Below are 26789 nucleotides of genomic sequence, written 5' to 3'. Positions count from 1 at the left end.
CTCACTACACACCCACCTAATCCAAACACTACACACCCCACTCCAAATGTGAATTTTTAAATTAAAAAAAAAAACAAAGAACAAAAAAAAAAAAAAGAGAAATGTTGAAACCAGCCCAGCCCCTCCCTCAGCCTCTGCCATCGCAGCCCCTCCCCCTCCCTCACCCACCCCGACAACCACCCTCCCATCCCCTCCCTCACCGACCATCTCACTCCCACTCTCCTTCCCTCACCCGATCACCTCTATCTCTCTCTCTCTCCTCCCCGCAGCACCGACCCTCGTATTTCTCTCTCCTCCTTGCAGCACCTCCTTCTCCCCTGCAACACCAACTTAAAAAAAATAAAATAAAAATTGCAGGTTCGGCAGACCAGTGCCGAACCTGGCTGTTTCGTTCGGCATGTACCCACTGAACGAACCAGGTTTGTTCGGCGGTTACCTGTCGAACGAAACCGACGGGTTCGGCACTGGTCTGCCAAACCACCTGCCAACCTTTTTTTTTTTTTTTTGCTATTTGTTTGGGCGAGAAGAGAGAGAGAGAAGAATGTGGTAGTGGTGGTGGCTGTTTTGGCTTAGGTAGGGGGAAGAAGAAGGTGGTGGTGGTGGGTGTTTTGGTGGTGCAGGGGCTGGGGGGGTCGGTGCAGGGGCTGAGGGGCTAGGTGGGTTGGGTGGAGGGGCTGGCTAGGGGAGGGTTGAAGAAGAAGAAGAAAAAAAAACAGGGGAAGGGGGGTGTGAACGAGAGAAAAAAGAGAAGGGGCTGGGCTGAGGGAGGGAAAACTTGAAAGAGAAGGGGCTGTATAGTCTTTTTTTTTTTTTTTTTTTAATAAGGGTGTGCAAAAAGAAAAAAGATGGTGTGCAAATAGCAGCCCTCTATATATATTAATAGAGGCAAGGGAGCAACCAATTGCACGCTAATGTAGCCAGTAGCCTAAATATATCCAAATTCAGAAGCTAGGTAGCTAGCAGACCATCAGCCACCAATCACCATGTTCAATCGACGATAAACTTGATATATGGTGGTGGCAATGTTGATCAAACTATAATAGTAAGGGTGCATGGAAGCAAGGTTAACCACTCATATGAGAATTATGCATGAGACCATGCATTGAAAAAGAGTCCATAATTCAGTTTGAAGAACCTAGCAGCAAAATCTCTAACATGGAATATTAGGTTCGTTCCCAGTGGTCTGTCTAATTATTTGATTCAAAATTTGTGTCTTTTTAATTATAATTCTAGTCTTTGACAGTTTTTAACATCAACAAACTAATCATGACATGTTAGAATTTGTATTGTTTTTTACTAAAACACTTCCTTTCCCTTTACTAAACTAACCTTTGTTGCTATTACTATATATGAGGTTTTTTGGACAAATTTTTAGGAATTGATTTAGATGGAGTTGATTTATTCATTAACTGATTTATTGTTCTTTTAATTATTCCGGAATTAATTAAGCACAAGTTGTTGTCGATCAAGGTGATAAACAAGTATACATTTACAAATTAGAATTTAACTCATGCTTGTCTGTTTGAAAGCAAACAAGGTTCACAAATTACAAAGAAGCAAGTGATAAATAAGAATTCACATAACCATAATGCAATGAAAGCATGGACCAAAGAAAGAAATGCTTTATTTTGAATAATGAAAGAGTCACACTCTTAATCACCATATATGCTCGATCAAGGTCAAATGCTCTAATCTGAAAAGCCATATCGATCAATGTATCCCATAAACAAGTTGTCATGCTCAACATCAACAATTCAGACTGAAGAGAGCTGACCGATATATAGATCACTTAAATTAATGTCATTCGATAATGGACGAATTAATCGATTTCCAGAGGGAGGTTTATGGTCTCGATGAGGACGCGTCTACATAATTTTATTAGTAAATTATTAAAACAAGTCAATAAATTTAATACAAGTCCATAATTTTATTAATTAGTAAATTATTAAAACTATTTAGGAAGATTCAAAAGTACGTATGTACGTATTTTGTTTTTTTAATATATAAGAACGAAAATGCATTGATATATGGAGGTGCATTCATGTTTTTATCATAACAGTACGTACCGATCGATCTGCTACAAAAGTTTTATTCTCTATTATCTTTCAGGTTTTTAATATATTTTTTTGGTTGTTAGGACTTAATTGATTTTGTTTAGGTAAAATTTAGTATACTATGAGTTTAATATTTAGAATTTAAAATTTCTTATAAAATATATATAAGTCACTGCACTATATATCAATCGATTGGTGTAAAGCTCCGATCGATTGTCACATTTTCTGGCCTTAAACGTTAAAATTAAACCTGTGTGTACTCTCGTTTATCAGTAGTTTAAGTGTAGATTAGAGGTGAATTAGTCGAAAAGCCTTCACCAATTAAGACAACGCCACTAGCTAGAAAGATCGATCTTGAACGCAAACAAAAAAAAAAAAACGTACAGTACAAATGAATTAAGCGGCTAGCTTTGAGATCATCATCGGATGCCTTCACTTTGCCCTGTATCTGGACCAGGTTCAAAGGCAGTAAAATTTACTTCACTTGCAGACAAGAATGGTTGAAGCTATTAGCCACCTGCCCTAAAAGACAGAATGAGGTGTAAGCATTTCAAGCTTCATAACCATGCAAAATAGAAAAATGGCGACAGATTCCTTACACACAATTTGATACGTGTCTCAATGGCCAAAGCTTTTCCCTCCTATAAATACCAACGCCTTCGACTCACCACTTCACATCAACCCAGTTAAGTAGTAGCTTTCATATCGATCTCCAAATGGCTAAGTCCTTAGCGCTCTGTTTTTCACTTTGCTTACTTGTCCTCTTCAATGGCTGCCTAGCATCTCGCCAGCAATCTCAGCAGCAGCAGCAGAATGAGTGCCAGCTCAACAGGCTCCAAGCCCGCGAACCAGACAACCGCATTGAGTCCGAAGCCGGTCAGATCGAGTCCTGGAACTACAACGACGACGACTTCCAGTGCGCTGGCGTCGCCGCCGTTCGAGTCACCATCGAACAAAACGGCCTCCACTTGCCTTCCTACTCCAACGCTCCTCAGCTCATTTACATCGTCAAAGGTATTACGTTCTCTCTAACAATATCGTTATAATTAAAAATAATAACATCCTCCAATCAAATAATATTAATTCTTACTAATTAAATTGCGCATCCAGGTAGGGGTGTTCTTGGGACTGTATTCCCTGGATGTCCTGAGACATTCGAAGAACCTCAGCAATCTCAAGACCGTCGACAGGGACAACAGGACCAAGACCGTCAACAAAGACAACAGGAGCATGACCGTCGTCAAAGAGAACAAGGACAAGACCGTCAACAGGGAGAACAAGAACAAGACCGTCAGCAGCGACAACAAGAACAAGACCGTCAACAGAGACAACAACAACATGGTCGACGCCAGGGACAGCAACAACAACAAGGCCGACAGCAATTCGAGGAACTAGACCGCCACCAGAAGATCCGACGCATCAGGGAGGGTGACCTCATCGCAATCCCTGCCGGAGTTGCCTACTGGTCTTACAACGAAGGCGACCAAGAGCTTGTTGCCGTTTCCCTTCTTGACACCAGCAACGACCAAAACCAGCTCGACAGTAACCCAAGAGTACGTAACAGATTAATCACTAATTAATTAATTAATTACTTACTTGTGTAATAATTTTATATATAATATGTGCAGAGGTTCTATCTTGCTGGAAACCCACAAGATGAGTTTGAGCAACAACAGCAAGGGCGCCAAGGTTCAAAGCAGCAACACCAGCGCGAGCAGCAGAGAGAACAAGACCGTGACCAAGGCCAGAGGGGCGAGCGTGGACAGCAGCAGAGAGACCAAGATCGCCAACGCGAGCAAGATAGGAGACAAAGACAGCAACAAGGCAACTCAAACAACAACATCTTCGCTGGCTTCGACACCAACCTCCTCGCAGAGGCTCTCAATGTCGACAGCGAAACCGCAAAGCAGCTCCAGGGCCAGAACGACCAGAACAGGAACCAGATCGTGAGAGTGAAGGGACGCCTCGACTTCGTCCACCCTCCCAGGTCACGTGACCCACAACAGGAGCAACAGCAGCAGGAGAGGGAGCAGAGGGAGCGCGAGCAGAGAAGACAGCAAGGAGGACGCCAGCAGGAGTCCCGGGGATCACGTGACAACGGCCTTGAGGAGACATTCTGCAACTTGAGGATCAAAGAAAACATTGGAAAAGCTTCAAGCGCTGACGTGTTCACTCCCCAAGCCGGTCGCATCAACTTCGTCAACAGCAACAACTTGCCCATCCTTAGGTGGCTCGGCCTCAGCGCCGAGAGAGGTTTCTTCTACAACGTGAGTAATTAGCACAATGACTTAGATTTGATAATAAATGAGCTTAATTAAATAATTGATTATTATTTTGCATGCAGAATGCTATCTACAGCCCACACTGGAACCTGCTTGCACACGAAGTGTTCTACGTGATCAGAGGAAGTGCGAGGGTCCAGGTGGTGAACCACGAAGGTGAGGCCATCTTGGACGACGAGGTCCGCGAGGGACAGCTGTACATTGTGCCACACAACCATGCTGTGTTGCACAAAGCCGGCAACCAGGGATTCGAGTACGTGGCCTTCAAGACTGAGGACAAAGCCGTGATCAACACTATGGCCGGCAGGACCTCCGTCTTGCGGGCACTTCCCGATGAAGTGATTGCCAACGCCTACCAGGTTGATCGGGAGCAGGCAAGGAGGCTCAAGTACAACAGGCAGGAGACCACTGCTTTGAGCGCATCACAGCAGAGTTCTTCCTCTCCTCGTGATAGATCAAGATGGGCTATTGCATAAATGCATGTAATGTAATGTACGGACGTACATAATAATGTAATGCGGCGGCAGTAATACGTGTACGTTTTTGGTTAATGCATGGTACTAATAAGGAAGGGTTGAGAATAAATAGGTAAAAATGGCCTTATATGGCTTTCTTTGTAAGAGGAGATCGATCTAGTAATCAATGTAGCTAGTACTTAATTAAATAACTACTGCGTCTAATCTTATGCTTCTAATCTTTTTAATGAATTTTCTCTTCCTTTTGCCTAAAACAAAATAAATTAATTAATTTTCTCTTTAAGTTTGGTTATAACACCAATAAGCTAGGAATTGCTTCTTATGGTTGCTAATTAAAATTACCTCATAAACCCCATGCAATTTTATATATATCGAATTACATAAATGGATAAGAGTCCTGTGTGAGGAGGTACGTACCTCGCGCGATCTCTTGGAAATTAACAGTATATATAGGTCCATGGTTTTCATTGCATCATAGTTTATGGCCTTTGTTTTTAATGACATATATTCTCTTGTTGTATGGCTAATAACTGGACTAGGTTTTTTTAAGTTTCAAGTTCTCTTTCATGTAAACCCATCTATGGAACTCAATTCCGTCCGTACGTAAGAGGTGTTAAGGGTATTCCATAAAATATGACAGCCCTAGCATTACTCATTTTTTAACAAGAGAATATTGTGTGTATTACATTACTATCAAATTGCTTAATTTGTTAAGGGTATTTTGGTGTGCTGTCCAAAAAGATGAAGGTAAATTATAATTTGGTAATGAACTTTACTTTTCCAAATGGCAATTTAGATATTTGAAATTTGAATCCTTTAATTTCATTTTATAGTTTGCAGACAATATAATGGCAACCATGCACCTTATTGTCAGAACTGGGTGAATTCCTAAAAACTCCCCAACACAAAGTTCACTAGAAACATCGATCTTAATTGAACTCAAACAAAACAAAACAAAACACCAGCACTGCACGTACGTCTTTGTTTGTATGTTCTCTGAAGCCAAGAGCCACCTGCCCTAAAAGACACATTGAGGTGTAACAATTTAAAGCTGCATAAGCCATGCAAACAGAAAAATGGCTAAAGATTCCTTACACTACCTTTCACACGTGTCCCTCCTGGCCTCCTTCACTTCCTTCTACCTCCTATATATAAACACAAACGCCTTCTTTTCACTACTTCAAGCGAACCCAAAAAGCACTATGGCCAAGTCTTTAGCGCTCTGCCTTTCACTTTGCTTGCTTGTACTCTTCCACGGCTGCTTAGCAGCTCGCCTAGAATCTCAGTATAGCCAGCAAAATGAGTGCCAACTGGACAGGCTCCAAGCCCGTGAACCCGAAAACCGCATTGAGTCGGAAGCGGGTCAGATCGAGGCGTGGGACTACAGCTAGGACGATTTCCAGTGCGCTGGCCTTCACTTGCCTTCATACACTCACTCTCCTCAACTCATGTACATCGTCCACGATATAATTAAAAATTATGAAAATTTATTGTAAGATGAAATCTAGTCGATAGACTAGCTTCTACCAAGTGATTAATTATAACTACTACTAGGTATGAGTAATCTTTGTTAAAATTAGAACATTTAATCCAAAACTAATTGTCAATGAGTGGAGAGATTCAAGATTTATAAGCACATATGTTAACCTCTAGATTTTCGATGTGGGATATTGCTCCACATTACTCTCAGCACGCCCTGCACGTGTGACGAGATTTTTGAGCCTTACACGTGAACAAATTGTATTGGGTGACGTGGGAGCACGTATGGCCGTTGGGCCTTACACATGGATAACCAAGCTCTTATACCATGATAGAATTTGAGCATCCAACCCAAAATCAATTGGCAATGGGTGGAGAGGCCCAAAACTTATAAGCACATATGCTAAACTCGAGTTTTGCGATGTGGGACATTACTCCACATTATTCTCAACAATCTTATGCATGTAATTCATAAAATTAGAGCATCCAACCCAAAACCAATTGGCAATGGGTGGAGAGGCTCATGACTTATAAGCACATATACTAAGCTCTAGTATTCCGATGTGGGACATTGCTTCACATTACTCTCAACACGCCCCTGCACGTGTGGCGAGATTTTTGAGCCTTACACGTGAACAAATTGTATTGGGTGACGTGGGAGCACGTGTGGCCGTTTGGCCTTACACGCGGATAACCAAGCTCTGATATATATCATGATAGAATTAGAGCATCCAACCCAAAACCAATTGGCAATGGATGGAGAGGCCCATGACTTATAAGCACATATACTAAGCTCTAGTTTAAGGTTTAGGGTTTAGGGACATTACTCCACATTACTCTCAACAGTAATATCCTTCTAATGAAATTTTCTCTTCTTTTTCCTTAAATATATGTAGCTACTGATCTAAACATATGACACATACTTAGTCATGAATTTAATGCCCACTATGTTAAAGCTTTAGGGATAGAGGCTACACACACTAGAGTCAAACGTTTGTGTAATTTCGGAATAAATTTATAATATAAATCGAGCTGAAAATAATTTGAAAGTAGAAAAAAAACCATTGAAAATTAAGCCCTAGCTTTCAGTCAGGATTCGAATGATTACTTATGGAGATCGATTTGAAGTTTTGGACCTTTTGGATTTAACAGGTTTTGTCTCCTCATATGGAATTTAATTTTACTCTTTCTACGGATGCCTAATGAGTATTTAATTTAATCACGATCAGAGCAAAGCAATCATCATCAGGCAATTTCATGTTTACCTTGAAAAAAAATGTACCAAAAAAAACCTTAAACATTTAAATCGATCCCTTTTATCAAATAAAGATATATAAAACGAAATGCAGTACTTGTTCAACCCATTATTTATTTGAGTTGAAGATTTGTTGATACATCTAGAAAAGAGATCGTTTTAGGTAACCGAAACACACTTCCTCTCTTTATCAATCGGATCCATCCTAAAAAAAATTAATATAAAATGTGTACATGTGTATATGTTTGTATAGTGTACATATATGTATAGGGGGACTGAAACATATAGAATGTGTTTCATTGAAAATTTATTAGATGGATTCGATTCTTACATGCATAAATCTACAGGTAGGTAATAGTACTAGTAGTAGTACTATTTATTTACTTACTAGCTAGAAAGCTCTTCCTCTTACATTTAATACAGCCAACCCTTATATATAAGGTCGTTTTTTATTCTTTACCCTCACTAGTTACTAACACTACGTGCCGCGCATTACATTTTACGTACGTTACATATCTCATATCACATGCATGCATGCTTATGCCATTATTTCCCTCCTCCGTGAAGAACTTGCGCTCAACACAGCACTCTCCTGCCTGTTGTACTTGAGCCTCTGAGCCTGCTCTCGAGAAATCTGGAACGCGTTGGTCAGCACTTCATCCGGCAGTGCCCGCAAGGCCGAGGTCTGGCCCGCTAGAGTGTTAATGGGCGCATTGTCCTCGGTTCTGAAGTTAATGAACTCGTAACCCTCATTGCTAGCCTGCTGCAACACTGCGTGGTTCTGGGGCACAATGAACAGCTGGCCCTCCCTCACCTCGTCGTCCAAGATGGCCTCGCCGTTCTGGTTCACCACCTGGACCCTCGCGTTACCCCTTATCACGTAGTACACTTGGTGGGCCCTGAGGTTCCAGTGTGGGCTGTAAATAGCATTCTACATAAAGAGATGATACACGAGATGATCAGTTGAAAAGTTTTAATATAAGAATCATTTTTACTCTCCATTTTCACTCACGTTGTAGAGGAAGCCCCGCTCAGCGCTGAGCCCGATCCACCTGAGCAGCGGGAGGTTCTCGCTGTTCAGGGTGCTGATGCGACCGCCCTGGGGAGTGAAAACGTCGGCGCGTGAAGGGTCGCCGATGTTCTCTCGGATCCTCTGTCTGCACCCTCTGACCTCGACACTGTTGTACTGCTCTTGCTCTCTCTCCTCTTCCTGTCGCTCCTGTTGTCGCTGCTCACGTTCGCGCTCCTCCCGGCTGCCGTGCCTGTCGCTGAGTGGGCTGAGGAAGTCGAGTCTTCCCCTGACTCTCACAATCTCGTTCCTGTCGTCGTCGTTCTGGCCCTGGAGCTGCCTCGCGGTCTGTTCGTCCACGTTGAGAGCCTCAGCGAGTAGGTTTGTGTCGAAGCCGGAGAAAATGTTGTTGTTGTTGTTCGAGCTCTGGCGCCCCTGATGCTGCTTCTTCCCCCTTCTTTGCTCTCGCTGTCTCTGCCCTCTATCTTGTTCGTCCTCACGCTGTCTCTGGCTCTCATGCTGGCCTTGCCGGTCACTCTGGTGGCGTTGACCTTGTTGTTGCTGGTCAAACTCACTTTGTGGGTTACCAGCCAGATAAAATCTCTGTAACACGTACATAATTAATCAACGAAATAATTATTAGTTCATTTGTTGGCTACTAATTCTTTTGTTAATGACTTAATTACCCTTGGGTTTTGGTCGAGCTGGTTCTGGTCGTTGCTGGTGTCGAGAAGAGCAACAGCAACAAGAGGCTGCTTGCCGTCGTTGTAGCTCCAGTAAGCTACTCCGGCGGGTAAGGCGATGACATCACCCTCTCGGACGTATCGGATCCTCTGGTGGCGGTCATGTTCCTCGAACCGGCTCTGGCCCTGTTGCTGACGTCCTTGTCGTCGAGATTGTTGGTATTGTTGTTGCTGCTGAGACTGTTGGTCAGATTCTTCGAAAGTCTCGGGACAGCCAGGGAACACCACTCCCAAAACACCCCTACCTGCACAAATGAATTAATAAATCCATGCATGCAATTTGATTCATTGCTTAAAGTGTGCGTATCATTGTATTAATTTGTACTACCTCTGACAACGTAAATGAGCTGAGGAGCGTTGGTGTAGGAAGGCAAGTGGAGGCCGTTGGGTTCGATGGTTCGTCTCACGGCGGCGACACCAGCGCACTGGAAGTCGTCCTGGTTGTAGTCCCAGGACTCGGTCAGGCCAGCTTCGGACTCAATAACGTTGTCGGGTTCACGGGCTTGGAGCCTGTTGAGCTGGCACTCATTTTGGCCCGACTGGGATTGCTGCTGACGAGCCAGACAGCCATTGAACAAGACTAGTAAGCAAAGCGAAATAGAGAGCGCTAGACACTTAGCCATTGCTGCTACTTAATTGGGTTGAGGTGAAGCGGCGAGTAGAAGGAGTTTGTATTTATAGGAGGAGAAGGCTTTGGGCATTGACTCATTGAGACACGTATGAATATTGTGTGTAAGGAATCTGCAGCCACTTTTCTTTGTGCATGGCTTTGGAGCTTCAAATGCTTACACCTCATTCTGTCTTTTAGGGCAGGTGGCTAATTAATGCCTTCAGAGAACGTACAAGTTCTTGAACGCTGTGGAAACCTGGTGGGTTTTTGGCATTATTGTCTGCAAGTGAAGTAAATTTTGCTGGGCTTGAACCTGGTACGAATAAAGGGCAAAGTGAAGGAATCGAATTCGAATATCCGATGATGGTCTGAAGCTGTTTGATTAATTGGTAAAGTAAAATTTAATTCATTACCAATATTCCATTATTCCTTCCATTAATAAGAACTCGTGGATAGTTCTTGATCCATCATCCATATTCCATATCTTTTTAACTCAAATAATATTTTATATTTGATAATATATACTGATGCATGCATATGTTACCATTATAATTAAATAATATTTGACTCCAGGTGACTGATTTATGGTTTTACAAGACAATCACTTATTTTCATCCTTTTCCATGTGAAACTCTAAATGCAATTATATTATACTTTCTTTATTTGGCGTCAAATCCTTATATTCTCAATTATGAACTGAACTTTGTTCTATTTGACTGATGTTTTGTTGTTCTTTGTACGTATTTGATTGGAAGAAAAAAATGAATTCAAAGAGGATCCATTTATGCATTATAAGTATCTTTATTAAATCATTATGCATTTATGCTCGAAAATTTTTCACCCTGTAAAAATAATTAAAATACATGGCAACGTGACCAAAAAAAAAAAAGAACAATTCTTTGGGCCAACTTGTATACAATGTAAGTCCAATTTGAATTTGGGCTGCGTTGAAGCCATTCATAAAGAACATGGATTGTGAGTTGGGCCAAGCCCAAGTTCTTCTTATGTTCATCTTCCCAATTTCTCATAGAGTTTGGCTCAGACATAAATATGAGATCCAAGGTTAGGCCTAACCAAACCATGAGTCTTTGATGCAACAATTAAATGTTGTGGTTATTGTGTCTTGTGCCCTTGTACCATAAATAAATAAAAACTAAACTACCCACAATAATGACATTGAACGACTTACATCTATTGTTGTACTTGTAGTCACAATGTTCCTTGAAGTGGAACATCCCATCTTCACCCTATCTATGTTGGATGATGTTGCCACTTTGAAGAAGCCAATTTGACATGTCCAATGATGCTGAGCTTTTTGTTGGTTGAGTTCAAATTCAATGAAAGCATCAAAGCATAAACAAGTTCCAGGCCCTCCAGCTGTGTTGCACATGAGCCTGTTTTTCCGAATAACAATATGGTACACGTTTGTATTCAAAACACAATGAAAACAGAAGGGTAAGTTAGTAAAAAACACTTGCTCCACGTTTGTATTCAAATCACAATGAAAACCGAAGGGTAAGATAGTAAAAAACACTTATATTGAGAAGAGGAGTAGAGGACCAGTTGCATTAAAAAACGGGACAGCAGTGGTGGTTGAGTGTCTACAAGACCAAGACCTAGTTTGAAAGCGAGTAGAGGTAAATATTCAGAGAATCTCAGATCCCAAACAGCAGAAAATGAAACAAATCTTAGTTCAGTAACTGAGCCAACAAGAAAATGGGGAGGCCTTCTCAACGGAGTCAACTCGTTCTCCTTCTTCTACTTGTTCTTGCCTGCTCTGTATCAACTACTACAGCTAAAACCCAGAGACCAGGGTTTCTCTTTACAAGAACTACAGGAAGATGCACTCCACAGTTGGGTTTCTCTCTCTCTGTCTTTCTTATTTTCTCTTTGTTGGGTTATGATTAGGTGGTGGTGACATGTATAACTTATGATGCACATTCCACAGGTATTGGGGGAGCAGGAGGGAGGCGTGGCCAAGGATGGTCCCACAGACATCAACGGTGTCGAAGGTGTTCGGGTCAAGAGCATATGAACGGTACAGATCTGATCTGACGCTGCTGGAAGCGACGGCCAGGAACGACGAGGAGAACGCGTTCCCTAGGCTGCTGAAGCAGGCGAGCGCAGCCCTGCTCAACTCGTACGCAAGGAAGGGGTTCCCTTACACGCCTTGGCAGGTCAAGACTTTGGTCATACAAGCTTTGGTGTCCGAGAAATCTGCAGCCCTTCAAGCCCAACACTTCTCTGTTGCCAATGAGGCTTGTCATTAGCAACTATTTGATGTGATATCATAACCCATATGTGTTTTCTTGCTTTTGCATTTTGTTTTTGTCACTATGGACCTAAATACTAATAGAATACTTCGTTCTAGCTTAAATTAATGGTGGCTTAAACTCTATATTTGGGTTCAATTTTGGCAATGGGGATATTGTGATGAGATTTATCTTGATGAAGTGTAAGTTCTTCAAATTTTAATCCAATCCATTTAGTCGATTTAGTTTTTTGTTGACTCTTAATGAGAGAGACCAACATAATAATCACATAATGTATGATGTGTGGAAGTTTTTGTTCCATTCTCTCAAGAATTCAATTGAACTTCTAAATGTTTGGTCATGAACTTTTTAGAGTCATTATGAGGGATTCAATGAAGTAACATTCCACCATCAAACTTTATGTGGCCCTACATGTAGAACATCAACCTACAAATGGATACGGAATAAATGGAGGATATTAAAACTAAAATTCCTTATAAATAAACAAAATTTATGTAAAGTAATTAATAAGGGAATTCCACCAAAAAAAAATACTTAGGCATTAACCGAAAAAGGACCATGAGTATTACAGAAGTATAGAGAAATCATTCTGTGTATCCGATAAATCGTCATGTGTTGTAATCAATCCAACGTATCATAATGTGAATGAATGTTATTACTAATATAGTATATTTTACTAATATAAATATATTGTTTAATAATACTCTTACAGATTAAATTAATTATACCAAATAACGGTGTATTTGATACACTCAATAATTTTTCGAAGTATAGATGGAGAAAAGAAGCTCATGAATCATGATATCAATGAGTTGGGCTGCTCATTAAATGGGCTTTAAAAAAAGAAAACAGTATTGGGCCTGTTTAGTATGGGCTCATTCAAGTTCAAAAAATCTGCTGAGAACAAAAGAAAAGAAAAAACTAAACAGAAACCCTAGAGTTCGGAAGCCTTGTTTGGTTTGGTTTGTGAAGTGTAACTTACACCTTCAGCTCCATTGTCTATTCGTCCTTTTCTTCCCTCCCAAGTATGGAAACTGGATACTAATACAGACACCAAAGCTTCCAACTTTTCCGAGAAAGATAAAAAAAAAAAAAAAACAGAACAAGAAAAACACCATTTTTTTCTTCTCTGTTTTTGAGAAAATTTAACTTTCCCCCAAATTTGATGGCTGGTAGAAAGCTAGTTCGCGATTTGTACCTTCACAGACAACCCCTCTTGCTTCAGCTGACGTCCCAACAACAGGTTCGTTCCTTTGAACATTAGTAATCGAAGATTGAAACTTTCCGGCATTTATTGGGTTAATTTAATATTTGTCCTTTTTTTGTTTTATTTTTTATTTTGGGGATGGGGGATTTGCTGAGATAGGTTTCCAGCACGAGGATTCGATTGCTTTCAGCAAATGGGTATTCTGGGAATCGTCGATTCAGTGTCTTCAATGAGTTTTCGAAGCAAGTGAAAGGCGAAGTTAACAAGTATCTCTCACTTCATTCACTCTATTCTACGTGTGTAAAATGTGTATGTATGCATGTACATAAGCTAATTCTTATATATTGGGCAGCCAAAGCTTAGGAACATATATGATATATATATATATCTATGTAAAATCTGCTATTTTAATTTGTTTTCCTTGTTTAACATTGATGTTGGGCTCGAATTTTTTTTCAAGGCTGTGTTACATGTAAAAATTTTGAAACTTTATATGTATAGTGTGCTTCTTGAACTGAAAAGGCAATTATAATTAGTCATTTGAGAGTGGAAGGTAACACAATCTTTTGGTTTGGTTGACCTCTGTTGGGTCATTGATGTGGTTTTTATGAGATAGAAGGCTTTGTGGAGCTGACTCTCAATTTACAGTGTGAGTAACTGTTAGTAATGGCTTGAGTCTCCACTTCCATTCTGAAGTAAAAATTAACAGTTTCTTCCTATTTTCCCATTTTGTTCAAAGCTCTGCAAAATTGTTTTTGTAATCGTTATAACATCTACTTTTTTAATTATTACAAGTTCTCATCAGAGATTTGGGGACATTATACTCGTCATTATTCCCCTGGTTGCAGGAATCCAGAATTTCAACAGTCAGTCAAGGAGCTGAAAGAAAAAGCGGAAGAGCTCAAAGGGGTGAAAGAAGAGCTGAAAGTTAGGTAATTATGTGATATAGCCACTTTCATGCCATAGAAATTTTTAGTCTTCTTATTTTATAGGCTGAGACATACCCTTGTATGTCAAGGCTGGCTGGGCACTTCCAGTGGAGGCTCTGAGATGGTGAAATGGCGAATGCAGAACGAAGCAGACAACTGAGCAGCTGTACAAGCAGGTGGATGGTGTTTGGACGGAGGCTGAAGCAGCAGCAAAGAAGGTCTGATTTCAAATACCTTCAATATAGGCAGTGCTTCAAATATGTAGAATTCTGGATTGTCTAATCATTTTTATTAGGGTTATATCTTGCTTAGGGCTCCTTCCTGGATGTGTATGTGCTTTTGTAATTCTTACAATGCCCTCAATTTCCTAGACAAACATTTTTTTTCCTGTTAGAGTTCAGATGTTTCTTTTATGAGACTAACCGGACAAACATGCTTGTATGGGAAATTGAGGGCATTGTAAGTATTACAAAAGCACAAACATATCCAAGAAGGAGGGTCAGATGTTTTTGCACTGTTGTGGCTCTTACTCCTATTGTTCTTATATGCACCAGTAACAACTGCCATTACTGCCACTTTGGCATTTGTTCATCATTTATTCTCATAGGAAACTTGCATATTTTCTAGTAAATATGATTCATTGATAATTATGTTTGCAGGTTTCTTCCAATGTAAAAGAGAAGATCTCAGCTGCCACAGAGGAGGTCTGCTTGGTGTTTTTTTCCTTACCTCTTACAAATGTTATGCTATGTGCTTCAATCTGCTGAAGTTTATTTTTTTGTCCAATTTAGGTCAAAGAATCTTTTGGAATTGGGAAAGAACAGGCTTCTGGTGCTTCAGCTGAGCATGTTGCTGATGCAGAAGATAAAACGAAGGCCTCAACATCTGGGGAAGACAAACAGCAGCAGTCAGGGTCCAGTGATACTGCAGAAACATTATTTGGCAAATTTAGGTCAAGTGTTTCTTCCTCAAATGTTTCCTCTGCCTTCCATAGACTTAAGGAAGCAAAGTTTATTGACTTGGCAAAAAAGGGATATGACATTGTAAAGGATGAGTTAAGTGATAATCCAACTAAGAGAAAGCACCTGGAGTATACTCCTCCTTCCACCCCACAAGGTGAAAGAAGTACAAGAACCGACATTGTTGTTACACCCACCAAACAATCTCGCTGGAGTAAAAAGTGGGAGGCTATCAGAATGAAGGTTAAATTTTCACGCTTGCATGAAATATTACAAAAATTTTCTATTTATTTGCCTTTTCCCTTAGTTGAAATAAATTTTGATTTTTGCTTTTGTTTTTGTTTTTACTCTCTTACCTAGTTGCAAGGTCATCCTATATTCAAGCGCGTCAGTGGGTTAAGTGAACCTGTTGTGACAAAAACCCAGGAGGTATGCTACAATTCAGATGTTGTTTCTTTTTTTCTCTAAAATCTAGTTTATACTTCATTTTGATGAACATATACATGTTACGATCCTGTCATGGTTGTGATCATTTATATTAATGTATTCTGAACAAGAAATATTACATTTTGTGCTCTTTCCAAGATAGATGTAGTGAGTATAACTGCATGAGAATGCCATGATATTGGGTTTCAGTTGTCCCTATGATCGACAACTTGTTTATGTATATTAGTATACTATCTCTCTTGATTTTGCTGTATTGCTCATCTTTGTTGAAATTGGCAGATTGCTGAGGACATGCGGGAACATTGGGAGACAAGCGATAGCCCAATTGTTCACAAAATTCAAGAGTATGCCTGCTAAGCATTGTTAACTTGTTATACGAGTTATATTTTTACCAAATATTTGAGTGCTGAGTTGACCATCCTTTGACAGTATCAATGAAACTATTTTTCAAGAAACAAATACTGCTGCATCAATCAAGGAGATCCGTCGCCGAGATCCGTATGATCATTTTGCCCATTGCTGCTTGTTGTCATATTTATCTTTATATTTTGATGACTTTATTAATTTCTTCTCTCCAATTTTAATGTTTTGGATGGATTAGATCTTTCTCTTTGCCAGAGTTTGTGGTAGAAGTTCAGGGTGCTGTCAAACCCGTGCTTAATGCTTACATGAAGGTTAGTACTGAGCAAGCTGAGCTTCCTTAGGAATGCCAGAATTGTGTTACCTACCCCCACTCTCTCTCTCTCTCTCATGTTTTTTTTTTCTTAGTTCATGGTTTGCTCTCAACATATCATCTCAGTGGTGGCCCATGTGAGTGTCACTAGAGTTTCTCTTCTTTATTGGAATAACAAGTGCTTTAAATTTACAGGGAGATATTGAAACACTGAAGAAGTATTGCAGCACTGAGGTGATTGAACGGTGTAAAGCCGAGCGTACGGCTTTACAAAGCCATGGTATCTTTATAGATAACAAGGTAATAAAGTTTGCTTCTTCTTATAATATATTAATGTTTCCATGCCAATTACATAGTTGAGTTCAATATTGAAGAAATGTTAATTAGAAATGCATGCTTATCTTCTTGTCTTTTAGTATTATATATAATTTTGATATTTGAGACTGAAGGCTAGACTTCATCAGAAATGAGAAGTGAGATTGGAGGTATAAAACTTTAGTTATGCATATGAATCCTTGCTGAAGCTAATATATTTTTATAATAGCTAATCAATGTTTGATTTGATGAAGAGACTAAGTTTCTTTGAAGTTTGGATCATTTTGATGTGGCAGCCACATCATTTTAAAATCACATGGCAATAATAATGCAAGCTCTTTTTCATGACTTTGAAAGTTGATTAAAGATTCCTAAATAGCAGCTTTTGTATGCTCTAGGGTCATTTACTGAAGTCGGTTGAGAAATCATTTGTAGCCTAATTTTTGTTTGTACACTGATATGGTAGAAATGAGTGAAGGAATCTTTTTCAGGGCATAAGCTTGTATTTGGCATGGATATATTATTGTGTTACAAATATATGATTTTTTGGGTTGCAGATTCTGCATATATCTGATGTGGAAGTAAGAGAGACCAAAATGATGGGAGACTCTCCCATAATCATTGTAGTGGTAGGCATTTCATATTTTCTTAAAACTTAATTGATATAACAGAAGCAAACGCTGATAGCAACTGCCCTTCTCCATGAACATTTTACAGTTCCAAACGCAGCAAGTCTATTGTGTACGTGATAAAACTGGTTCCATAACAGAAGGCGGCAAGGTAAATGTTAATACATATATATTTAAATGTGTTGTTTTCCCCACTTGAGCATATTCACTTGCTCATGAAGAGCTGTATAAACACATATTATTGTGTCATCGTTCTGGTTGTTAGAATTTTTATGTGTACAAACTCATGTTTTGTGATATGGTATTGTTTCATTAGGATACAATCCACACAGTGTACTATGCCTGGGCCATGCAACAAGTGGATCTTGAAGAACTTGATGAAGGTGCTCTCTACCCAATATGGAGGGTAAGAGAGATGCAACAATTTGGAGTTCAAGCCCTTATTTAGTTCTCTTCATAAAAGTCTGATGGTATTCATGGATGTTGTAGCAAACTTCCCTGGGTTGTTATTCACCGCCAGGAAATTTTGTAGTAGATTATATCTCATTTATTGTTTATCAATTAAACATAGTTGTGTATTAAGCATAATTATATATTTTAAAGGAATATTATTTTTCTCACATTTAAATTAATGAATAAATTCTTGCTGCCAAATAGAGTACAAATATGCTTTTTTTTTCTCCTCACCTTTTTTTCCTTCAAATAGTAAGACTCGGTACCTGTCAAATGGAAGTCTCTATTGGTTGCTGCTTGCATTTGATTCTATGCGACCTTAGAATCTTTTACAAGTTGCAGAAGAGGATAAGTAGATGCATTGTACTGCACTTGCTTATTTACTACCACTAGTTGGGAGAATAGACATCAAAAAGGAGAAGGAAAAAAGGGCATCCATGATCCATCTCCATCATATCTCATATTTATGAGGCATCTTGAAACACTAAGATAAGCGATGGCCTAAAGGTTTATTTCCTTGGGTAGAAAAGGTTAACCCACTAATAGTAGTAGCACAAAGAGACAAAAAGCTCTCTCAACAAAAGAGCTGAGGTTGTTCATGTTTGAACCCAATTCGACATTTGAACTTGTATAGTGGGTTGATCGAGTTTGAATGAGAAACTGTCAAGCTGAATTCGGGTTGGAATTTGAGCAATCCAAGTTGAACCAAAACCAACCCATTCGAACTCATAAAATATAATTATGAGATAAACTTGAGTTAAATCCATTCTAATCTAAATGGGTTGATATTTCGTTTTAGACTCGAATTAAGTAACTTCCATTTTGAGTTTGGGTGGGCTCTGCATCTTCAATCCATCCAAGCTGTGAAAGTTGCACCATATATTCTAGAATCAAGCTGCTTTTTGGCTTCTATAATAAACTGCTTATTTTCAAACGCGTAGAGTAAGAAGTAAGCTACTAATCCATATATAAAATTGCACAAAGCGAATACAGCCACAATAATAAGAAACAAAATCCAAAAGCTAAAAGAATCTAGCAGCTGCTTACCCCACTATAAAAAAAAAACCCATCGAAACACAAACTCGCAACACTGCATAACCAAAAGCCAAAAGCCTTCCCTCTCTCTGTGTCTCTCATGTCTTTCTTGAGACTGAGGCTTCCACCAGCCAAAAGGGCTTGGAAGAGCTTCACTTCCAAAATACAGAGAAAACTCTACAAACCCAAAGGCATCCACAAACCCAGAAGAAATCGTGTCAACACCATAACTAGTACTGGAGCAGCAGCTTCTGCTTCTGTTAGACTTGGACCCTACAAATTTCTCCAACTACGTTTTCAACGAAAACCACGCCTTGCCCTGCGTTTTCGCTTCAGTCGCCACAAGCTCCTTCACAATCATGTGTATGTTGACAAGTTGTTTAACGAGCCTGCTGTGTCTGAGCTAGCAAAGTGCCCGCCGAGCAAGTATATCGAGCCTGTTAATGATCATCATCCTGAGCCCGGTGCTGTGCCGGGATCAACAAGCTGCAAGCAAGCTGCAGCAGCTAATCATGAAAGCGGGACTCAATCAGCAACTTGTGCAGAGGATGATATCTGGGAGTCACTGGGATTTGCTTCACCCCTCATGCAGGGAATTGATGAAAGAGCAGAGGAGTTTATAGCTAGGTTCAGAGCAGAAATGGAGGATCAAGAGAAGTTGGCACGTGCTTTGTAGTAAAACCCTTCACTATTTAGATTAAAAGGAGGGAAAATTAATTAGATCCTCTACAACATGTAAATAAAGCGTATGTTGTCCTAAAAGCAGTTCATGCCTTGCTTAGAAGTTGGAAGGTGTTGGGATGTTATGCAATAATATATGGAAGAGTATAGGTTTGGTTGCAGATCGTTTCATGATGGGTCTGCAGAAGAGTTCAAAGAAAAAGGGCCAATTTAGATTAAATGTGCTTCCCAAAGGTCAATAATGGGATTTGTTGTACAAAATTTGGTTTTTCAACTAATGTATAATTATTCATTAGCCGATTGTATCACATTCGAGTTGTGAATTAAGAAATTGAGTTTTGAAGAGGTCTGGTTCATAAAACAAAGATTTGGGTTCAAACAAATTATTTTAAAAAATTTGAGTTAAGAATAATATACATATTATTCGATTAAATACAAAACAAAACCTCATATTACCCATAACCATAAAGATCAAATATCCAAATGATGTAGTGTAAATGAGAAGAATAGAATAGAATAGAAAATCCTTCATTGGATCATCATGGTGGACTTTCTTCATCCTATAAGCCTCCATATCCTCAGCAGTAACCTGAAATTGATAAAAAAAATGGTGAGAAAATCCACAAGAAAGCCACACAGACTCCACCGCTTAAACACTAGGCAAATTTACCAAAGAAAGGAAAAATATTAGTTAAGTACTCCAACAACAAATTCAAAATATAGACATGCATGTTATCTTTTCAACTCAAGATTTGAAGTTGTATAGAAAGTTGGCAACACCTTTTTAAGAGATTCAGCAAGTAATTTCTCATCTAAAACCAAATCATCTGGGATATCAGTTCCCCAAGTAGCAAGTCTTTTCTCTTCCGCTGGAGGAGGCATCTCTGTTTTCAGGTTCGTAACACGAGTTAGAAAAGAGGACATCTCTGTTATCAGTTCCCCAAAACGACCACGTTTCGCATTTACTTAAACTCTTGCTATTGGGCTTTCAGTTTTCTTTTGGATGTCGGCCCAAGTGAACGACATATGGGCTTCAGGTTTACTTTTTGGATTCTTTGCTTAATATGAACCTCTATTTAGGACCCAAATTTAGCTCTGAGGGGGTTTCCCAAGCCCAACTCAAAAGAATATGCATTTCTTTCAGCGGTAGAATAGGAATGTTCAAACTTCAAAGTATTTTAAGAGGGAGACAAAGCTGATTTTGCTAAATTTTTAACAACAAACATACTAAATTTATTCACCAAATGATGTAGGTCACTACTTACTTACTGTAAATAAATCAGTTTTAAACTTAGTTTAAATTTGAATAAATAATAAACTTTTAGGATATCATTCGATGAACAAATTTAGTGAGTGTAGCAGTGTTTTTGTTAAATATATGTTTATAATTAAAAAAAAAACAATATATTCTTTAATTATAGAATTTTAGTGTTTTACTAAATAGTGTGAGACAAAGTAGTTGAGTGGATATTAGCATAGACATGCATATCTTGTGCGAGATTATATAGGCTTTTTTTTTTTTTTTTTTTGCTAGGGGGGATTATATAGGCTTAAATATGCTTTAAATTCATGTTAGCTACATGCACAAACTCTTTTTTCAGGCTTGCCCAAAGCGCACGTGTTTGGTGCTTTGTTTCTTTTTCTTGGTTTTTGTTCTCTTAAAAATTTAAGCACACTTTCAAAGGATAATTATCTAGGATTATAAAATAGATATATATAAGTGATACTTGATAACTCCAAATCTGATATTCATGAGGATATTAAAATAAAATTCCAACTTGATATGAAACCTACTGTACGTTTGGTAATCATGCTCTTAAGTGGGAATCAATACAGTGAAGGAGGGAAGAGAAAGACGAAAATAGGTATCCATAGAAAGCATTGTGTATAGACCCAACCCATTTTTTCACATTAAGATCAAACAACAACAATGTGGATTAATATTCTTATATTAAACAAATTAATGTAACATATACAGTTTGAAATTAATAAAATGGTATTACATATTATTAATTAGATGAAATTATATTCATAGTTAATAACTTAACATGTCAGATTATATGATAGAATAATGTTATTACACTTCTTAAATTCTGTATATATCAAATTTTCTTAATGGTTAATTACTTAATTAGAATATTGTAACATTGGACCTTATGGTGACCATTGTTAAGCTTTAAAGTTCTTTTTTTGAAAACATAAAACACCATTTATGTTCTGTTTTGTTTATGTGGCTCAAGCTAGGCCTTTATCTAGTTAATACGTCCAGCTGTTTTGGAAGAGAGGCTTTTGGCCTTTATCATAAAAGGCTCCGTAGCCTCTCTTTTTTGTACCGAGTTTTCTCATTAGAGCAGAAAAGTTTTACTTTGGAGCCATTTCCTATTCTGCTATTTTTCCTTCTGATTTGTTCTTCTTAAGGAATATATTGTTTTGTGATCTTGGGCTAGAGAACCTTTGGTTTCTCTATTGTTGTCCTGGTGTGCTACAAGTTGAAAAAGGATTTGCTTTGTTGGTCGAACAATTATAACATGATATTTTTGTCCATGAGCATGCATTGAGCAATTAATCGATTTCGACAAAATTGAACATTTATTAGTATACATACTCTTTTGCCGCGTTGAACAACCGACCTCATTTTCAGGGTCAAAGAAATTAGACGTACGTACAAACCAACTCAAATCCATTTTCCCAACTCAAAATCTAACCAAGAAAATTACAAAACAGCAGTCATTCATGATCATATCTCAAATTTCTAATAACTCTGGGATTTGACCCTCTGCTCTTGTGAAAACGCTGTACCAAAAGTCCATGCTGTGGTCATACATATCTGAACTAAACCCATCAATAATAGGCTCCAAATTCATGACTTGTGGTTCTTGTGGGTCTGCACCGACTGCCTCAAAATCATTCACCACTACCCCACAATTTTCAGCTGACAAGACTTCTGACCAGAAATTCTCATCCACTTCTGGTAAATTATTTGCTGCACAATCATCAACTTTCATGCTGGTGGTGGTGACAGAGGAGGTGTCACTTGAAGTAGTGCATTGTGGTGGAGAAACTGGCCCATAATCCACGGTTTCGGGTTCGGGTCTTGGACCTTCTGCTTCTTGTTTGGTATATGGGTATGGGTTCGTGGTGTGGTTTTGTTGTTGTTGGAGCCTCTTTTTCAAGTGGGTGTGCCAAACGTTTTTTATTTCATTGTCTGTGCGACCCGGCAATCTTGCTGCAATAGCCGACCATCTGAGGAAAAGGAGAGGTAGTAAAATCACATTAGGATACGCAATAGATGCATTAAAAATTAGACGTCAAGTGTAAGCAAATGTAAACAAATGCTATCAAATCTGTTTTCTACTGTCACATGAATGATTATGTGCACTATGCAAAGTGCTATGCTGCATGTCTAATAGTATTTTAAGGCTCGAAAAACGTGTCTGTTTTTTTTGTTTAAACTAGCACACGAGAGGTCATGTATGCACAAGGAATCTTTTCAGTCCCACATGTTTCACCAGCATGCATACGCATATATATGAATTCTGTACAAGGATTCACAAGCATATATCGACGATACATCTTCACTAGCTACTATAATTGTCTTTTAGAAAAAATGAGAAAATTATTGGGTATATCTGATATATTGTTATGTAGTGTTATTAATTTAACATTATTAGATAATATATTTATATTAATAAAATATAGTATTAATAACATCCACTTATATTATGACACGTTAAATTAATTACATCACATAACAGAATATGGATTATATAAAATAATTTTTCAAAAAATTGAACAATACTTTAACTCCTTAATTATATGGTCATTAATTCCTTATCCTAAATCAATGACAATCTGACATGTGTTGACGTACGAAGAATTGATCATCATGACATGGGTACATACCTGTTTCCCAACATTTGATGCAAGTTGATGATGGTGTCTTCTTCTTCCCTGCTAAAATTGCCTCGTTTGATATCTGGCCTCAAGTAGTTTGTCCATCTGAGTCTGCAACTCTTTCCACACCTTAATAAACCTGCATATATAGAAATCAACAGACAACTCGTCAATTAAGGTTCAAATTAACAGTCATGAAAGACAGAGCTCACCAAATGAAATTGAACAATTGAGTGAAAAAGAATTAAACGGCAATATTTAGTTAATTACCAGCTTGTTTAGGAAGTGCCCTCCAGTTGCCATGGCCATACTGTTGAATGTAAGTGATGAGTATGTGATCTTCTTCAGGGGTCCAAGGGCCTTTCTTCAACCCCATCTTCTCACAGCATGGAGCTCTCACCATTTTTGGTCTCTTAATTTCAAAGTTGATGATAATCAGAAACCCTTGTAGCTAGAACTGCTAAGGCTAGCCTTTGTTTTTTAACTCTCTCTGCGATCTAAACGCTCAAAACAATGATAGCAAGGCCAAAGGATGAGACATGAGAGGACCATATATATATAGGGGTGATATTGATCATGTGATGTGAGGTCTTCCAAAGCAAAAGTTGCTGGCAGCTGGTACGAATAGTCCAAGTACAGGTTTAATTAAATGAATCCTAATTAAAAGGCAAATCCGACCCAAATTTTCTAGGAAATCTCTTGCTATGTGGGGTATAGTGTGGGGTATAGTGTGGTGTACATGACGTATTGTTTGAATAGTCAAACTAAAACGTGGGGATATATATTTTCCTGAAACGGATGTGAATTAACCTTTATGCATTGTGTTTACTCAATTCTGACTTTTCTACTTTTAATTATGATGCATTTACTCTTTTAAGTTGGAATTTATTTGGTTAATTTTTGGTTGATTCTTAAATTTCTGGGGGCTTTAAATCTTAATACGTATTGGGTGTATCCAGGAAATCCCAACTCGATCTGTGGCATTGTTTCAAGTTCAACATCGATCAATTGCTTTGGGGGTCAAAGAAAGAGGCTTGTCCCCATGAGTAGATTGTAGAGTACTAATTAAAGATGTTGCTGTCCTGTCTTTGTACGTAGGTGAAAAAAACAGAATGTTTCATATATAGTTTAATTTCAATTAATTAATTAAATAAAATTCTTTCAAATTAAAAAACCGATTGAATAAAGTAATTCTTTGAAAACAGAAAATATCTTAGAGCTCAGTTTTTGTTTTTGTTCTAATTCTCTCTCATAATCTTATGATGGAACCCAAGAGTCAATGAATCATCATATGCATATGGATGTGTTCATCTAAATATAACAGTTGACATTTCTACTTCACAGAGAGAGGACTTTAAAATGGGCTAATTTTACATTCACATTTGAATTTATAGACCTCCAAGAAAATTGATCGGTGTGCCTAAATATTGGATATCGCTACTGTAAAGTATTCAAACCTAAGATACTTTTGAAGACGAACATAAGTGTGGTATATACCAAGTTTTTGATCAAAGAGTAAAGACCAAGTTTGGTTTAGTTTCAAGTGTTGTGTAATATATTATCAGAATGTTAAGAAAATGACATATCAAACTGTACCACTAAGAAACTCTGAAACCAATTACCAATGAAATTATGGCCTAGTAGGACAGTAAATGCCACTGAGCTCACCACTAGCTTCATCTCACCATATTAATTTCTCTATATATATATCTGTTCATGTGTAAGATTTTCAAAGAGATGGAATTAAATTATTCATGCCGACTTTGAAGTACTGGGACCAGGAGCTAGGCCATTCATAATTAATTAAACCATATTTGACAAATTTACACGAAACTATTACAGTCATGATATCAACAAGTTGAACTAAAGAAATCAGCCGTTTCCGTCAACATGGACAAACAAGTGCTGATGATGACTAAGTGGAACTAATAATCGTATACAATAATAGTCGTATACTCGTATGACTGTCCCAGATAATTACTCACTAATGATGTCACAACCCCTTCAAATTAAGTTACTCTTAACTTTCTTCTTTCTTTTTCTTCTCCCTACAGAAGTGCACTTAGGAAAACTTTAAATGATTCGTTAATGCATATATGTGAAATTCATATAATTTGGATGATTGTATCTGTCCTTATTGTATCCGATTATTAACCCATTAATGATCTATTAGGATAATATTAATGAGTACTCATGTCAATGTTGATATGCAACAGCTAGCATTACCATATGTATGTTTAAGTTGTCTTACTAATTAAGTTGGAGGGGGCTGGGGGGTTGTAACTGTTGTAGAACTTTTATATATGAAGTCTCGAATTTAAATTTCTCATTCCTCAATATCGTTTGATAAAGGAATAAAAAAACGGTCTTATTATGTATAATGACTAGCCTCTCCACACTCGCTCCCTCGAGTGTGAAACGACTCTTTTTATTGCACAAACACCGATAGTTTGGCAAACATAATCTGTTTAATAGGTTTCTCTAATTTCTATTCTTAAATCACAAATACAAATAAACCTAGTTGTTCAACCCAAATGAAAAACTCAAAAAAAAAAAATTGAATATGTGAAATTAAGGGAAAATTAATTAAGAAGAGAGAATTAAGAGAAAATTAATTAATGAGAGAGATGCGGCAAACCAATCTCATGGGCGGGAAAGTAAATTTGGAAAATAAATAACTGACCATTTGATTTAAGCCGAAACGATCTCAGCCATTCGGATCCGGAGATAAATTTTAAGATTCAAAAACAATTTTATTTTATTATATAAATATTGATTTGAAGCCCAAATATATATTATCCCAAATTTGAAGGCCAAACCAGTTGCTTAATAAAACCTCAAAATTCGGATAATTGATTGGATTAGGCAAAAACTTTAGTAGATCATGCTCACCACGGATTGATCAACTTGAATATTAATTATAGGAATCAAATATATATATCAATGCCGCCATCCATATATACCCAAAAATATGAGAAATTATTCTGTATAACCGATATACTGACACGTGGTATAACCAGTCTATGTGTTATAATATGAGTGGATATTATCAATATTATACCATACTAATATACACACATTGTCCAATAATACCCTTACACGTTGGATTGGTTATACCATATGACGATATATCGGTTATACCCTATAATTTCTCCAAAAACAGTCCATGCTTTGGTGCTTCTGAATGAGGCTAAATTTTTTTATCTTTCTTAGTCTTATGTTATTGGCCTTTATTTATAATTAGGTAGGCATGATATGATTGAATTACAATCAACTCGTGCCTTATCGGTTTTACACAGAAATTAACTTTAAGTACACTTGAATCTCAAGGAAAAAGTAGCTAGTTTTCAATCTTGTATCTTCTTAAATATTATTAAATATATGTG

General features: G+C 38.1%; 6 protein-coding genes across 6 annotated transcripts; 4 read left to right on the top strand and 2 right to left on the bottom strand.

Moving 5' to 3' along the window:
* The first annotated feature begins 2770 nt into the window (after nt 1-2770).
* LOC147275902 (prunin 1 Pru du 6-like) lies at nt 2771-4812 on the top strand. Its single transcript, XM_086254030.1, has 4 exons — nt 2771-3068; nt 3165-3607; nt 3683-4321; nt 4399-4812. The coding sequence occupies exons 1-4, from the start codon at nt 2771-2773 to the stop codon at nt 4810-4812; spliced, it is 1794 nt and encodes a 597-aa protein (XP_086110156.1).
* A 3272-nt stretch (nt 4813-8084) lies between these two features.
* LOC147275901 (prunin 1 Pru du 6-like) lies at nt 8085-9921 on the bottom strand. The gene is made up of 4 exons (XM_086252908.1): nt 9627-9921; nt 9242-9543; nt 8559-9158; nt 8085-8477 (listed from the first exon to the last, which is right to left on the bottom strand). The coding sequence occupies exons 1-4, from the start codon at nt 9919-9921 to the stop codon at nt 8085-8087; spliced, it is 1590 nt and encodes a 529-aa protein (XP_086109034.1).
* Nucleotides 9922-11495: 1574 nt separating this feature from the next.
* LOC147275900 (pollen Ole e I family allergen protein) lies at nt 11496-12355 on the top strand. Its single transcript, XM_086255232.1, has 2 exons — nt 11496-11761; nt 11857-12355. The coding sequence occupies exons 1-2, from the start codon at nt 11625-11627 to the stop codon at nt 12176-12178; spliced, it is 459 nt and encodes a 152-aa protein (XP_086111358.1). The 5' UTR covers nt 11496-11624; the 3' UTR covers nt 12179-12355.
* A 778-nt stretch (nt 12356-13133) lies between these two features.
* On the top strand, nt 13134-17972 carry LOC147275899 (mitochondrial import inner membrane translocase subunit TIM44-2-like). Its single transcript, XM_086253659.1, has 14 exons — nt 13134-13424; nt 13548-13654; nt 14237-14320; nt 14460-14535; nt 14977-15021; nt 15109-15519; nt 15637-15705; nt 16003-16067; nt 16153-16221; nt 16325-16397; nt 16592-16696; nt 17269-17340; nt 17429-17491; nt 17657-17972. The coding sequence occupies exons 1-14, from the start codon at nt 13347-13349 to the stop codon at nt 17786-17788; spliced, it is 1449 nt and encodes a 482-aa protein (XP_086109785.1). The 5' UTR covers nt 13134-13346; the 3' UTR covers nt 17789-17972.
* An 892-nt stretch (nt 17973-18864) lies between these two features.
* On the top strand, nt 18865-19819 carry LOC147275898 (uncharacterized). Its single transcript, XM_086254988.1, has one exon. The coding sequence runs from the start codon at nt 18929-18931 to the stop codon at nt 19502-19504; it is 576 nt and encodes a 191-aa protein (XP_086111114.1). The 5' UTR covers nt 18865-18928; the 3' UTR covers nt 19505-19819.
* Nucleotides 19820-22063: 2244 nt separating this feature from the next.
* Nucleotides 22064-23928, bottom strand: LOC147275897 (transcription factor MYB30-like). The gene is made up of 3 exons (XM_086252877.1): nt 23674-23928; nt 23413-23542; nt 22064-22752 (listed from the first exon to the last, which is right to left on the bottom strand). The coding sequence occupies exons 1-3, from the start codon at nt 23804-23806 to the stop codon at nt 22254-22256; spliced, it is 762 nt and encodes a 253-aa protein (XP_086109003.1). The 5' UTR covers nt 23807-23928; the 3' UTR covers nt 22064-22253.
* Nucleotides 23929-26789: the final 2861 nt, after the last annotated feature.

Source organism: Dryas octopetala, chromosome 8 (genome assembly GCF_963921425.1).
Source record: "Dryas octopetala chromosome 8, drDryOcto1.1, whole genome shotgun sequence".
Lineage (NCBI taxonomy): Eukaryota > Viridiplantae > Streptophyta > Magnoliopsida > Rosales > Rosaceae > Dryas > Dryas octopetala.
Note: the sequence above shows the minus strand (reverse complement) of the source record. Positions and strands in the feature narration are given on the sequence as shown.

Excerpts from the sequence above, each read along its gene's own strand:
- LOC147275902 (XM_086254030.1), top strand. The coding sequence starts at position 2,771 with ATGGCTAAGTCCTTAGCGCTCTGTTTTTCACTTTGCTTACTTGTCCTC. Across the intron at positions 3,069-3,164 it reads GCTCATTTACATCGTCAAAG|GTAGGGGTGTTCTTGGGACT; the intron begins GTATTACGTTCT and ends TTGCGCATCCAG. Across the intron at positions 4,322-4,398 it reads AGAGAGGTTTCTTCTACAAC|AATGCTATCTACAGCCCACA; the intron begins GTGAGTAATTAG and ends TTTTGCATGCAG.
- LOC147275901 (XM_086252908.1), bottom strand. The coding sequence starts at position 9,921 with ATGGCTAAGTGTCTAGCGCTCTCTATTTCGCTTTGCTTACTAGTCTTG. Across the intron at positions 9,159-9,241 it reads AGCTCGACCAAAACCCAAGG|AGATTTTATCTGGCTGGTAA; the intron begins GTAATTAAGTCA and ends TACGTGTTACAG. Across the intron at positions 8,478-8,558 it reads AGCGGGGCTTCCTCTACAAC|AATGCTATTTACAGCCCACA; the intron begins GTGAGTGAAAAT and ends CTCTTTATGTAG.
- LOC147275900 (XM_086255232.1), top strand. The coding sequence starts at position 11,625 with ATGGGGAGGCCTTCTCAACGGAGTCAACTCGTTCTCCTTCTTCTACTT. Across the intron at positions 11,762-11,856 it reads ACAGGAAGATGCACTCCACA|GTATTGGGGGAGCAGGAGGG; the intron begins GTTGGGTTTCTC and ends CACATTCCACAG.
- LOC147275899 (XM_086253659.1), top strand. The coding sequence starts at position 13,347 with ATGGCTGGTAGAAAGCTAGTTCGCGATTTGTACCTTCACAGACAACCC. Across the intron at positions 14,321-14,459 it reads AAAGAAGAGCTGAAAGTTAG|AACGAAGCAGACAACTGAGC; the intron begins GTAATTATGTGA and ends TGGCGAATGCAG. Across the intron at positions 16,697-17,268 it reads GTATCTTTATAGATAACAAG|ATTCTGCATATATCTGATGT; the intron begins GTAATAAAGTTT and ends TTTGGGTTGCAG.
- LOC147275898 (XM_086254988.1), top strand. The coding sequence starts at position 18,929 with ATGTCTTTCTTGAGACTGAGGCTTCCACCAGCCAAAAGGGCTTGGAAG.
- LOC147275897 (XM_086252877.1), bottom strand. The coding sequence starts at position 23,806 with ATGGTGAGAGCTCCATGCTGTGAGAAGATGGGGTTGAAGAAAGGCCCT. Across the intron at positions 23,543-23,673 it reads GGCACTTCCTAAACAAGCTG|GTTTATTAAGGTGTGGAAAG; the intron begins GTAATTAACTAA and ends CTATATATGCAG. Across the intron at positions 22,753-23,412 it reads CATCAAATGTTGGGAAACAG|ATGGTCGGCTATTGCAGCAA; the intron begins GTATGTACCCAT and ends CCTTTTCCTCAG.